This window comes from Phocoena sinus, chromosome 19 (genome assembly GCF_008692025.1).
Source record: "Phocoena sinus isolate mPhoSin1 chromosome 19, mPhoSin1.pri, whole genome shotgun sequence".
NCBI lineage: Eukaryota > Metazoa > Chordata > Mammalia > Artiodactyla > Phocoenidae > Phocoena > Phocoena sinus.
The window spans coordinates 23,154,901-23,169,391 of record NC_045781.1 but is presented as its reverse complement, the minus strand read 5'-3'; the positions used below and the strand labels follow the sequence as shown (position 1 = coordinate 23,169,391).

The window sequence follows — 14,491 nt, the reverse complement described above, 5'->3', positions numbered from 1 at the left end:
TCAATATCACTGAAGAGAAAAAAAAAATCCATCTTCCCCCTGTGACCAACTCATTTAAAAATATTTCTTGGTAGAAACTAAAAATTATTTTAAGACTAGAATCTTTGTGGATGATGTAAAGGGAGAAAAACCAACATTCTAATACAGTGCTACAGAAGACTTTTTGTAATATCATCCCACACTGAACTTAATTTTTCTAATAATACTTCACAGATTTCCCTAAAATTTGCTTCTTTCTTCACGCATCAATAAATAGTGATATTTGTGTCTAAAACCAGTGAAAAGGTCTATGATACACAGATAATAGTGTGAATATCACTCTTTCAACATAAAGAAGCCTAAAGTGTGATACACAGACTACCACCTCAATGCGTCAATGATCTATCACTGAATACTAAAAGATGTGATTCAAGGGATTTTAAATACATTCATTACAACATTCATTACATTGTTTCTCACATTGGACAAGTGGTTATTTGGAGCATAAAGACAAAAAACTGGTTTTAAACATTAACATTTATTTGAAATTCAATGTTTATCCATAAACATTTTGCTACTTTAACATTACACAGACTTTAAAGGGTGAGCATACAGTATAAAGTATTTACTCTAAGATACTGTGGAAAACCCTAAAGAATATCATAAACTTCGTGTGAGACAGGAATAGGGCCCACTGCTGTGATTGCCAGTTTGTGCATCATGTCTGTAAGACCACCCTCTTTTTTTTTTTTTTAATTAACACACCATAATTTTTAACTTTCAGATAAATAGGTCGTCAAAGCTGTTCACTCATGAGAATATTTTACTATTTTACTAATACTTCCAAACACCAAAGATATCTGGAACTTCTCCTCTGGAATTCTTTCAAGAATTAGTTTTCTCGTCATATGAAAAAACTCAGTTATGTTCCTTTATGGCCCTTGCTGGTGTTTAACTGAAACCAATATATTATTTATAAGTCTGGACCTTTTGATCATTTCTAAAATATTAAACCCATCCTCAAAGGATGACATTTTAGAACCATGGCAGACATTCAAATTAATGTGAAAAAAGCCCTGAAAACATCTCCAAAGAGGAGGTCAAAATATTCTTGGCAATGGTAGTACCCTTAGGCTAGGGCAGAGCCTCCCTAAGTGGCCCTCTGAAGGGGGCAGCACTCACCTGAACAAAACATTTCTGGTGACATGGATAAAAATTAGTCATTTTATATTATTGTCACATTACATCCAGTGAAGGAGTATTACAGTAGGTAATAGATGAAGAACCTCCACCCACCTGGCAAACTACAGTGTAGTAGCTATAGCCATGAACACTTAAAATTCATCTCCCTCTCTATCACCTTGCCTAATGAACTCCTTTCATAAAAATAAGTTTATTGTAACAAATTAAGAGATTATTCTAATTTGTTTGCAGCCCCGTTCATTTCAATATAAATTGTTCTGTTTAGAAAGGAATTATTTATACATTTCAAAGGAACATTAAGGGAATGCTGGTAGAAAGAATTTCTTGAAAAAGCATTCCTGGGGGTGCTTCAAGATGGCGCAGGACTAAGACATGGAGATCACCTTCCTCCTCACAAATACATCAAAAATACATCTACATGTGGAACAACTCCTATAGAACACCTACTGAACGCTGGCAGAAGACCTCAGACTTCCACAAAGACAAGAAACTCCCCATGTACCTGGGTAGGGCAAAAGAAAAAAGAAAAAACAGAGACAAAAGAATAGGGATGGAACCTGCACCTCAGGGAGGGAGCTGTGAAGGAGGAAGTTTCCACGCATTAGGAAGCCCCTTCACTGGTGGAGACAGAGGTGGTGGGGGTGGGGAAGCTTCAGAGCCACAGAGAAGAGTGCAGCAACAGGGGTGCAGAGGGCAAAGCAGAGAGATTCCTGCACAGAGGATAGGTGCCAACCAGCACTAACCAACCTGAGAAGCTTGTGTGCTCACCCCCCTGGGGAGGGTGGGGGTTGGGAGCTAAGGCTCTGGCTTCAGAGGTCAGATACCAGAGAAAGGACTGGGGTTGGCTGTGTGAACACAGCCTGAGGGGGCTAGTGCACCACAACTAGACGAGAAGGAGTCTGGGAAAAAGTCTGGAACTGCCTAAGGGTGCATGAGGAGAGAGAATTCAGAGCACCACCTAAACAAGCTTCAGAGATGGGTGCAAGCCGTGACTATCAGCGCAGACACCAGAGATGGGCATGAAAAGCTAACACTGCTACTGCAGCCAACAAGAAGCCTGTGTGCAAGCACAGGTCACTATCCACACCTCCCCCCACCAGGAGCCTGTGCTGCCTGCCACTGCCAGGGTCCCATGATCCAGGGACAACATCCCCGGGTGAACACATGGCGCACCCCAGGCTGTTGCAACATCCTGCTGGCCTCTGCCGCCACACGCTCACCCCACATTCCGTACCCCTCCCTCTCCTCAGCCTAAGTGAACCAGAGCCCCCTAATCAGCTGCTACTTTAACCGCCTCCTGTCTGGGAAGAGAAAAGATGCCCTCAGGCAACGTACATGCAGAGGTGGGACCAAAACCAAAGCTGAACCCCAGGAGCTGTGCGAACAAAGAAGTAAAAGGGAAATTTCTCCTTACAGCTTCAGGAGCAGTGGATTAAATGTCCACAGTCAACTTGATGAACCCTGCATCTGTGCAATACCTGAATAGATAACGAATCATCCCAAAATTCAGGTGGTACACTTTGGGAGCAACTGTACAATTAGGGTTTGCTGTCTGCAGCTGACTTGTTTATGATTTTTATGTTTACCTCAGTATAGTTTTTAGTGCTTCATATCATGGGTGGATTTGTTTATTGGTTTGGTCGCTCTATTCCTTTTTTTTTTTTAATTACTGAAAAATATTTTATTTTAATATTTTAAAAAATTTATTTATTTTAATTTTCTTTCCTTTTTCTCGTCTTCTTCTGAGCTGTGTGGCTGACAGGATCTTGGTGCTCCGGCCTGGTGCCAGGCCTGAGGCTCTGAGGTGGGAGAACTGAGTTCAGGACATTGGACCACCAGAGACTGCCTGACCCCACGTAATATCAATCGGCAAGAGGTCTCCCAGAGATCACCATCTTAAATGCTAAGACCCAGCTCAACTAACAGCCAGCAAGCTCCAGTGCTGGACACCCCATGCCAAACTAGCAAGACAGGAACACAACACCACCCACTAGCAGAGAGGCTGCCTAAAACCATACTAAGTTCACAGACACCCCAAAACACACCACCGAATGTGGCCCTGCCCACCAGAAACACAAGGTCCAGCCCCACCCACCAGAACACAAGAACCAGTCCCCTTCACCAGGAAGCCTACACAAGCCCCTGAACCAACCTTACCCACTGGGGGCAGACACCAAAAACAAAGGGAACTAAAAACCGGCAGCCTGCAAAAAGCAGACCCCAAACACAGTAAGTTAAACAAAATAAGAAGACAGAGAAATATGCAGCAGATAAAGGAGCAAGGCAAAAAACCACCAGACCAAAGAAATGAAGAGGAAATAGGCAGTCTACCTGAAAAAGAATACAGAGTAATGATAGTAAAGATGATCCAAAATCTTGGAAATAGAATGGAGAAAATACAAGAAACGTTTAACAAGGACCTACAAGAACTAAAGAGCAAATAAACAATGATGAACAGCACAATAAATGAAATTAAAAATCCTCTAGAAGGAATCCATAGCAGAAAAACAGAGGCAGAAGAATAGATAAGAGACCTGGGAAGATAAAACAGTGGAAATAACTACTGCAGAGCAGAATAAAGAAAAAGCAATGAAAAGAATTGAGGACAGTCTGAGAGACCTCTGGGACAACATTAAATACACCAACATTCAAATTATAAGGGTCCCAGAAGAAGAAGAGAAAAAGAAAGGGACTGAGAAAATATTTGAAAGATTATAGTTGAAAACTTCCCTAATATGGGAAAGGAAATAGTCAATCAAGTACAGGAAGCACAGAGAGTCCCATACAGGATAAATCCAAGGAGAAACACGCCAAGACATATTAATCAAACTATCAAAAATTAACTACAAAGAAAAAATATTAAAAGCAGCAAGGGAAAAGCAACAAATAACATACAAGGGAATCCACATAAGGTTAACAGCTGATCTTTCAGCAGAAACTCTGCAAGCCAGAAAGGAGAGGCAGGACATACTTAAAGTGATGAAAGGGAAAAAGCTACAACCAAGATTATTCTACCCAACAAGGATGTCATTCACATTCGATGGAGAAATTAAAACCTTTACAGACAAGCAAGAGAATTCAGCACCACCTAACCAGCTTTACAACAAAGGCTAAAGGAACTTCTCTAGGCAGGAAACACAAGAGAAGGAAAAGACCAACAGTAACAAACCCCAAACAATTAAGAAAATGGGAATAGGAACATACATATCGATAATTACCTTAAATGTAAATGGATTAAATGCTCCAATCAAAAGACACAGACTGCCTGAAAGGATACAAAAACAAGACCCGTATATATGCTGTCTATAAAAGACCCACTTCAGACCTAGGGACACATACAGACTGAAAGTGAGGGGATGGAAAAAGATACTCTATGCAAATGGAAATCAAAAGAAAGCTGGAGTAGCAATTCTCATATCAGACAAAATAGACTTTAAAATAAAGAATGCTACAAGAGACAAAGAAGGACACTACATAATGATCAAGGGATCCATCCAAGAATAAGATATAGCAATTGTAAATATTTAGGCACCCAACACAGGAGCACCTCAATACATAAGGCAAATGCTAACAGCCATAAAAGGGGAAATAGACAATAACACAATCATTGTAGGGGACTTTAACACCCCACTTTCACCAATGGACAGATCATCCAAAATGCAAACAAATAAGGAAACACAAGCTTTAAATGATACATTAAGCAAGATGGACTTAATAGATATTTATAGGACATTCCATCCAAAAACAACAGAATACACTTTCTTCTCAAGTGCTCATGGAACATTCTCCAGGATAGGTCATATCTTGGGTCACAAATCAAGCCTTGGTAAATGTTAAAAAACTGAAATCATATCAGCAATCTTTTCCGACCACAACGTTATGAGACTAGATAACAATTAAAGGAAAAAATCTGTAAAAAAAAATAACACATGGAGACTAAACAATACACTACTAAATAACCAAGAGATCACTGAAGAACTCAAAGAGGAAATCAAAAAATACCTTATAAACAAATGACAATTAAAGCACTATGACCCAAAACACATGGGAAGCAGCAAAAGCAATTCTAAGAGGGAAGTTTATAGAAATACAATCCTACCTCAAGAAACAAGAAACATCTCAAATAAGCAACCTAAGCTTACACCAAAGAAATTAGAGAAAGAAGAACCCAAAACCCCAAAATTAGCAGAAAGAAAGAAATCATAAAGATCAGATCGGAAATAAATGCAAAACAAATGAAGCAATGATAGCAAAGATCAATAAAACTAAAAGCTGGTTCTTTGAGATGATAAACAAAATTGATAAACCATTAGCTAGACTCATCAAGAAAAAAAGGGAGAAGACTCAAATCAACAGAATTAGAAATGAAAAAGGAGAAGTAACATCAGACACTGCAGAATAACAAAGGATCATGAGAGATAACTATAACCAACTATATGCCAATAAAATGGACAACTTGGAAGAAATGGACAAATTCTTAGAAATGCACAACCTTCCAAGGCTGAACCAGGAAGAAATAGAAAATATAAACAGACCAATCACAATCACTGAAAGTGAGACTGTGATTAAAAATATTCCAACAAACAAAAGCCCAGGACCAGATGGCTTCACAGGCGAATTCTATCAAATATTTAGAAAAGAGCTAACACCTTTCCTTCTCAAACTCTTCCAAAATATAGCAGAGGGAGGGTACTCTGAAATTCATTCTACAAGGCCACCATCACCCTGATACCAAAGCGAGACAAAGCTGTCACAAAAAAAGAAAACTACAGGCCAATATCACTGATGAACATAGGTGCAAAAATCCTCAACAAAATACTAGCAAACAGAATCCAACAGCACATTAAAAGGATCATACACCATGATCAAGTGGGGTTTATTCCAGGAATGCAAGGATTCTTCAATATATGCAAATCTATCAATGTGATAAACCATATTAACAAATTGAAGGAGAAAAACCATATGATCATCTCAATAGATTCAGAAAAAGCTTTCGACAAAATTCAACACCCATTTACGAGAAAAACCCTCCAGAAAGTGGGCACAGAGGGAACCTACCTCAACATAATAAAGGCCATATATGACAAACATACAGCCTGCATCGTTCTCAGTGGTGAAAAACTGAAACCATTGCCTCTAAGATCAGGAACAAGACAAGCTTGCCCACTCTCACCACTATTATTCAAAATAGTTTTTAAAGTTTTAGCCACAGCAAAACTTCCAGAGAAGAAAAAGAAATAAAAGGAATCCAAATCAGAAAAGAAGAAGTAAAGTTGTCACTGTTTGCAGATGACACGATACTATACATAGAGAATCCTAAAGATGCTACCAGAAAACTACTAGAGCTAATCAATGAATTTGGTAAAGTAGCAGGATACAAAATTAATGCACAGAAATCTCTTGCACTCTTATACACTAATGATGAAAAATCTGAAAGAGAAATTAAGGAAACATTCCCATTTACGGCCACAACTAAAAGAATAAAATACCTATGGATAAACCTACCTAAGGAGACAAAACACCTGTATGCAGAAAACTAGAAGACACTGATGAAAGAAATTAAAGATGATACAAATAGATGGAGAGATATACCATGTTCTTGGACTGGAAGAATCAACACTGTGAAAATGACTATACTACCCAAAGCAATCTACAGATTCAATGCAATCCCTATCAAACTACCAATGGCATTTTTCACAGAACTAGAACATAAAATTTCACAATTTGTATGGAAACACAAAATACCCCAAATAGCCATAGCAAAGAGAAAGAAAAACGGAGCTGGAGGAATCAGGCGGCCTGACTTCAGACTATACTACAAAGCTACAGTAATCAAGACAGCATGGTACTGGCACAAAAACGGAAATATAGATCAATGGAACAGAAAAGAAAGTCCAGAGATAAACCCACGCACATATGGTCACCTTATCTTTGATAATGGAGGCAAGAATATACAAGGGAGAAAAGACAGCCTCTTCAATGAGTGATGCTGGGAAAACTGGACGGCTACATGTAAAAGAATGAAATTAGAACACTCCCTAACACCATACACAAAAATAAGCTCAAAATGGATCAAAGACCTAAATGTAAGGCAAGACACTTAGAGGAAAACTCTTAGAGGAAAACACAGGAATAACACTCTTTGACATAAATCACACAGCAAGATGCCTTTTAACCCACCTCCTAGAAAAATGGAAATATAAACAAAAATGAACAAATGGGACCTAGTGAAACTTAAAATCTTTGGCACAGCAAAGGAAACCATAAACAAGACAAAAAAAGAACCCTCAGAATGGGAGAAAATATTTGCAAACTAAGAAACTGTCAAAGGATTAATATCCAAAATATACAAGCAGCTCATGCAGCTTACTATCAAGAAACTAACAACCCAAATTAAAAACGGGCAGAAGACCTAAATACACATTTCTCCAAAGAAGATATACAGATTGCCAACAAACACATGAAAGAATGCTCAGCATCAGTAGTCATTAGAGAAATGCAAATCAAAACTATAATGAGTTATTACCTCACACCAGTTAGAATGGCCATTGTCAAAAAATCTACATATAATAAATGCTGGAGAGGGTGTGGAGAAAAGGGAATCTTCTTGCACTGTTGGTGGGAATATAAATTGATACAGCCACTATGGAAAACAGTATGGAGGTTCCTTAAAAAATCTAAAAATAGAACTACCCTATGACCCAGCAATCCCACTACTGGGCATATACCCTGAGAAAACTATAGTTCAAAAAGAATCATGTACCACAGTTTTCACTGAAGCACTGTTTACAATAGCCAGGACATGGAAGCAACCTAAGTGTCCATCAACAGGTGAATGGATAAAGAAGATGTGGCACATAGGTACAGTGGACTATTACTCAGCCATAAAAAGAAATGAAATTGAGTTATTTGTAGCGAGGTGGAAGGACCAAGAGTCTGTCATACAGAGTGAAGTAAGTGAGAAAAAGAAAAACAAATACGGTATGCTAACACATATATATGGAGTATAAAAAAAAAAAAGGCTCTTATCAACCTAAGGGCAGGACAGGAATAAAGATGCAGATGTAGAGAATGGACTTGAGGACATGGGGACGGGGAAGGGTAGGGTGGGACGGAGTGAGAGACTTGCATTTACATATATACACTACCAAATGTAAAATAGATAGCTAGTGGGAAGCAGCCGCATAGCACAGGGAGATCAGCTCTGTGCTTTGTGACCACCTAGAGGGGTGGGATAGTGAGGGTGGGAGGGAGACGTAAGAGGGAGGGTATATGGGGATATATGTATACGTATAGCTGATTCAGTTTCTTATATAGCAGAAACTAACACAATGTTGTAAAGCAATTACATTCCAATAAAGATGTAAAAAAAAAAGGAAAAGCATTCCAACTACACCTTCTGTTGTCTGATGAAGTACTGGAGTCAGAAGATCCTGATATTCTTTTACTTGCTTGGGATTGCCTCTAAAAACACCTAAAATGTAAAATATAAAATCCAATAGCATTTGAGCTCAATAAGCACAACAGAAATTTTACCTTAGAAAAAAATTTACCCAATTGTAATTATTCTGGTATTTTTCTATGTAAATAATAAACATAAAATGGAAAAAGGTTATGCAAATAAATGCATATGATAGTTTTCCAGGAAATTGATTTGAGAAATGTTAGCAATTAGAATTGAAAACTGACTTTTAATTGAAATTTCTCTATGCTTAAGTATAAATAATACAGACATTCACAATGTCACAAATTACAGTATTCATAAAAATTCTTCTTTGTAAATATGAAAATATATTTGTATCATTTTAAAAATACTTCAAAGTATATTTAAAATTCTTTAAATGATGTAACATTAACTCAGAAAGCAGAAAAGTAGCATATAAAAATGCAGAGTAGTTAACATCAATAAGTGCAGTCTATTTTGCTAGCTGAAAGGAGTCATATTTTATTTCTTTTCTTCTTTAAACTAGTTATATCCTACAGTTTAAATTTCAGGAGAAAAGTTCACTCACCATCAATCATCATGTAAAGGAAAAATATAGGAAATTCACATTCAATGCCATCAAATAGCTAAAACAAAATAAAATATATAAAAAGTTCACCAACAATAATTTAGAACTGTATATTAATTAGAACACTTACATCATTAGAATATACATACATAAAAATTTATTTATTGTAATAACAAAAGTGGACTTTTTTTTTTTTTTTTTTTGCTGTACGCGGGCCTCTCACTGTTGTGGCCTCTCCCGTTGCGGAGCACAGGCTCCGGATGCGCAGGCCCAGCGGCCATGGCTCATGGGCCTAGCCGCTCCGCGGCATGTGGGATCCTCCCGGACCGGGGCACAAACTCGTGTCCCCTGCATCGGCAGGCTGACTCTCAACCACTGTGCCACCAGGGAAGCCCTCATCATTCTTATTATTCAAAAGCTCATTCATTTAATCCATCACAGAGTAGTCATTCATTCAATAAATATTTCCTAAGTATTTAGTAATGCCTGGCATCAGCTAGACAGAGGGCTATGAAGACAAAAAGATAGAGAACCTGCTGTAGTGGGGAGACAGGCATGTAAATAAACAATTGCAGTATGTTACAAAATGTCTATACATTGTATATATATCAAGAACCAAGGGCATGAAGCATCTGAGCCTGCCCAGGGCGTCAGGAAAGGGTTTATAGGAAAGGAGATGCTTCAACTAATGCTTGATGGATTTCTCTGGAGAGATAAGCTAAGGGAACTCCATACAGAGAAGACAGTAGTACAAACTAGAAATGCGTTAATGAACAAAGTACGTTAAAGAAACTCACAGCAATTCAGTATTCCTGGAACAAGCAAGGAAGAAGCAGTGAAAGCTGAAGTCTAACAGGTGGGTCAGGACAACCAGATCAGGGAGGGCCTGAGAAGTCAGGCTGAGAGACAAAAACTTTGATCTGAAAGTGACAGGGTACCACTGAAGAGGATCAAATTTACTTGCTAGATGAACAGCTGGCAGTACTGAAGAGGGTTTTAGGATAAGAAATAAGGAGACCAACTGGAAGGCTGCTGGGAACAATCCAAAGAGAAAGGATGTTAACCTAAATCAATGTTTCTCAACTTCAGCACTATTGACATTTTGGGCCAAACAGTTCTTTGTTGTGGGGGTTGTCCTGTGCACTGTGGACAGTTAGTAGCATCCCTGGATTCTACCTTCCAGATGCCAGTAGCACCCACCAAGGTGTAACAACAAAAAATTTCTTCAAATATTGTCAAATGTCCCCTGGGGAGCAAAATCATTCCCAGCTGTGGATCACTCGCCTAAACGAAGAAGTTAGTAGAGATGAAGGGACAGTTTTTAAGATTTAAAGGTAGTTAAATTTGCCAGACTTGGTGAGTGACAAAGAAGGCTGAGTGAGAGGGAAGAGCCTAGGATGAATCTCAGGTTTGGGGCTTGGACAGAAGGGTGGAAGGTGATCATAGACAGACTGCAGCGCATTCTAGTGAGGATGTCCAAAAGGCAGCTGGATACGTGGTAGGGCACTCAGGGGTAGAAATATGAGTTAGGGATACAGATGTGGGATTAACAGTGATTGCTAGAGCTATGACTGCATGAATAGCATGAAAAGAGAATAGGACTGAAGATGGATTCCAGGAGACAAGCAAAGGAAAAAGGGAGGCAGAAGAGGAGGAACCTGCAAAGGAGACTAAGAAAGATAGTGAGAGAACTAAGCAGAGACTTAGGAAGAGAATGAAGTCACAGAAAATGGAGGAGAACCTCCTGAGAGAGGACTTACTTAAGACACTCAAATGCCAATGAGAGGTCCAGTGAAATAAAGTTAGAAAGGCATCCACAATGATCCAGTGACATAAACTGACTGAAGCCAACACAGCTACTGGGAAGTGTTGGGGACAGGAGCCAGATTATAAGGTAAAGGAGTAAGTAGGAGGCAAACAAGGAGCCACAACTAGAACACACCATGCTCTTCAGAAGTGTGACAACAAAGACAGAGGCAATGGGAGGCAGATAGGGAGGGGTTTGGGGTTTTTTAAAAATAATTTTCAACCTATCCCATTAAAGCAAAGTCTTCAGCAATGTGGATGGATGCTTACTTTTTTGGGGGGTGTTACAGTTTTCTGGGCAGCTTAGAAACAGCTAGAATAAACCTAGATATAGGATATGTATGTATATTTGAAATACAAAATCTTTAAAACCAAATATTTAGAGGAGTATATTTCAGAGGGAAGTGTCTAAGTGAAACAGAAAAAAAGAACATTTGCTTAAAGGTTGAAAATTCAATCACAAATAGATATTTTCTATTATATTAGACAAATGGTATATAGTAGGCAGGCAAAATACTGAAAGTTCAATAGAAAAATTACTCACCCAATGACTCAACATGGCCCGATGTGAGCAAATAGGCCTCAACAGCTAACACTTACCGAGTGCTTGCTATGTGCCAAGCACTGTTCTAAGCACTTTTATATATATTAACTGATTTAATTCTCAAAAAAACCTCACTAATAGTAGGTACTAACTTTATTTTATCAATGAAGAATATTAAACACAGAGAGCTTAATTAACTTGCCCAAGGTCTCACAGCTAATAAGTGGCAGAGCCAGAATTCAAACCCAAGAAGTCTGCCTCCTGAATCAGTACTTTTGAACATTCTATTATGCTATCTGACATGGGATATTTTTTGATACCTTAATTTCAGCTGGTCTGTAGTAGCGTCTTTTAGGATCTTCCAATGATGTTCTATACCCATCTCTCAAGAAACGCTTAAATCCATATTTTCCTTTTAATTTTCTAACCACTTTATCAAGTGTCTGGCTAAACAGAACTTCATCATCCAAGGCAAATGCAGGATAACTGATGCAGGGGAGCAGGGCAGCATCTGTGTTCTGGGGGCAATAAGAAAAAGAAAGGAAAGTAAGTGTCTGTCATCATATGATCAACACAGCCCAAAGAGAATCACAGAGATGCAAAGCCACTAAGGTTATTTAACTGACAGTGAGACTGCTGTGCTCCAAGGGACAGACAGATGTTTATATGGCATGGTTTAGTGAACCTTACAAAGGAGATAAAACTTCATTCAATGATAAGGTTCAACACTGGACTCAAACTTTAGTACGTTATTTCAGTCATTGTGTAAAAATTTAACACCACTAATTAGTCATTACAACTAGTCTGTCATAACAGTTTGTTTATAATAGTGAAAACCAGAAAACAACCTAAAGGTCCAACAATTAGCTGAGTAAATCAGCAGCCATTAAAATTTATATTATAGAAATGTTTACTAATATGGAAACATGTCCATTCAAAGAAACAGGTTATCAAGCATTATGAACAGTATTCCTCCAGTTTTGTAAAATAAAAATATTATATGTGTACATAAAAATACATGGAAACATACAAACCCAAATGATATCACCCTAAGATTATAACTGAATGGTGGAATAATGAGTGGATATATTTTTATTATTTGCTTATTTGTGGATTCTGTTTGTCTTTTATCATAATCTTGTATTACTTCTATAAAATAGTTATTTTAAAATAATTAAATTGTTCCATTTTGGGTGTTTTCTAAGAAATGAGCCACAAATAACCCCTCAAAAAATCTGCAATCAGGTATTACATAGTCATTTAAGAGATTATCAGACAAAAGAAAAGGGTGAATCAAATGAGAGAAAAGAAATAAGGAAAGCAGTTTTATTCAAAAGAAATTTAAATTATGAAAAATATTCTTCTACATTTCTAATACAGTAAGTCCCCTACATATGAACGAATTCTGTTCTGTGAGCACGTCTGTAAGTCCAATTTGTTTGTAAGTCCAACAAAGTTAGCCTAGGTACCTAACTAACACAATCCGCTATATAGTACTCTACTGTAATAGGTTGATAATACTTTTCACACAAATAATACATAAAAACAAACGAACATGAAAAATAAAGACAACATTTTTAATCTCACAGTACAGTACCTTGAAAAGTACAGTAGTGCAGTACAACAGCTGGCATACAGGGGCTGGCATCGAGTGAACAAGAAGAGTTACTGACTAGAGGAGGGAGAGTAGGTGGGAGATGGTAGAGCTAACGGATCCTCAGCAATAGGAGACAGAGGGCAAGCTGCAATTGCACTCACAGGTTCTGGTTCTTTGCTGGATTAAATTCTATCTACCCTCTTGAAAAAACGGTCCAGTGATATCTGGGTAGTAGCTCTTTTTTTCTTGTCATAGATGACACGGTAGCAAGGGACTGCATTCTGAAAGACTGCTGCAACCTTCGTGAACCATTCTACATTCGGGTCCTGTGCCTCAAAAACTAACAGTGCCTCCTCAAACAAAGAAAATCCCCTTGCCATTTCCTGTGTCGTGAATCTCTTCGGTTCTTCAGTTACTTCTTCTTCCTCTTGTCACTCCACTCTCTCAATTATTTTCACTTTTGTTTCCATCATTATCGCTTGGCACTTTTTAGCAGTACCAACTACATCACTGCTGCTTTTAAGCTTGCTTCCAGACATCCTGGGCTTGAAATAAAGACACTGTACTACTGTACTCTATATAGTACTGTACAGTAAAGTACACAGAAGCACAACCACTTGTTGAGGATGCACGCACGTGACAATGTATGCCAGACATGTGAACTAAATTATGTGATTGGACCTGGGAATGCACATTCACATCTTTGAAAGTTCGCAACTTGAAGGTTCGTGTGTAGGGTACTTACTGTATATAATATTCCATGACCAAAAAAAATTAATTTTGGCATAATGTTGCTACTCCCCCAAAGAGAAAAACATATATCTAGTTCTGTACTGCTCTATGAAAACTCAAAGGACAAAGCAGCTTTCTCCACAGCTCTGTTCACTTCCTAAACATTGACCTCCCCAGGCCAGAGGAGTAAGCGGCAACATTCTTTCTCATCTCTTCTGCCAACTTTTAATACTTTAGAGTACTTTCTTGGAAAAAGAAACAAAACTATGTAACAATCATAAACAACAGTTCATATTAATTTATTATAAAAATATCTCACATGAGATCTTGATTCTCTGGGTAACAGCGAGCACAAAGTTTGCCGGTTGCGATTGTGGGCATCGAGATCCACAAATATAACTGACCAAGAACAGCCCTGGAATGAGAGAGAAAGAAAAATTTCCTAGATTAACATAAAAGAACTTGTAGAACATTGGGCAATTTGACTGAAATAAATTTCACATTATAAATCAATGTTACCTCAATTTACAAAAATAATAAAATTTTTAAAAAAGACAAAAAAATTTCACAAAAATATTAACATTGGCTGCATTTGAGAGTGGCATTACAGAAGATTTT

General features: G+C 38.0%; 1 protein-coding gene across 11 annotated transcripts in view; it reads right to left on the bottom strand.

Moving 5' to 3' along the window:
- PHKB (phosphorylase kinase regulatory subunit beta) overlaps positions 1–14,491 on the bottom strand; it is a 216,033-nt gene that overhangs the window by 93,694 nt on the left and 107,848 nt on the right. For all 11 annotated transcript variants that reach the window (XM_032614033.1, XM_032614023.1, XM_032614024.1 and 8 more), the window contains 4 exons: positions 14,193–14,288; positions 11,865–12,062; positions 9,195–9,252; positions 8,579–8,656 (listed from right to left, as the gene is read on the bottom strand). In XM_032614033.1, coding sequence (XP_032469924.1) covers positions 8,579–8,656; positions 9,195–9,252; positions 11,865–12,062; positions 14,193–14,288 — 430 coding nt within the window. The remainder of the gene's footprint in view (positions 1–8,578; positions 8,657–9,194; positions 9,253–11,864; positions 12,063–14,192; positions 14,289–14,491) is intronic.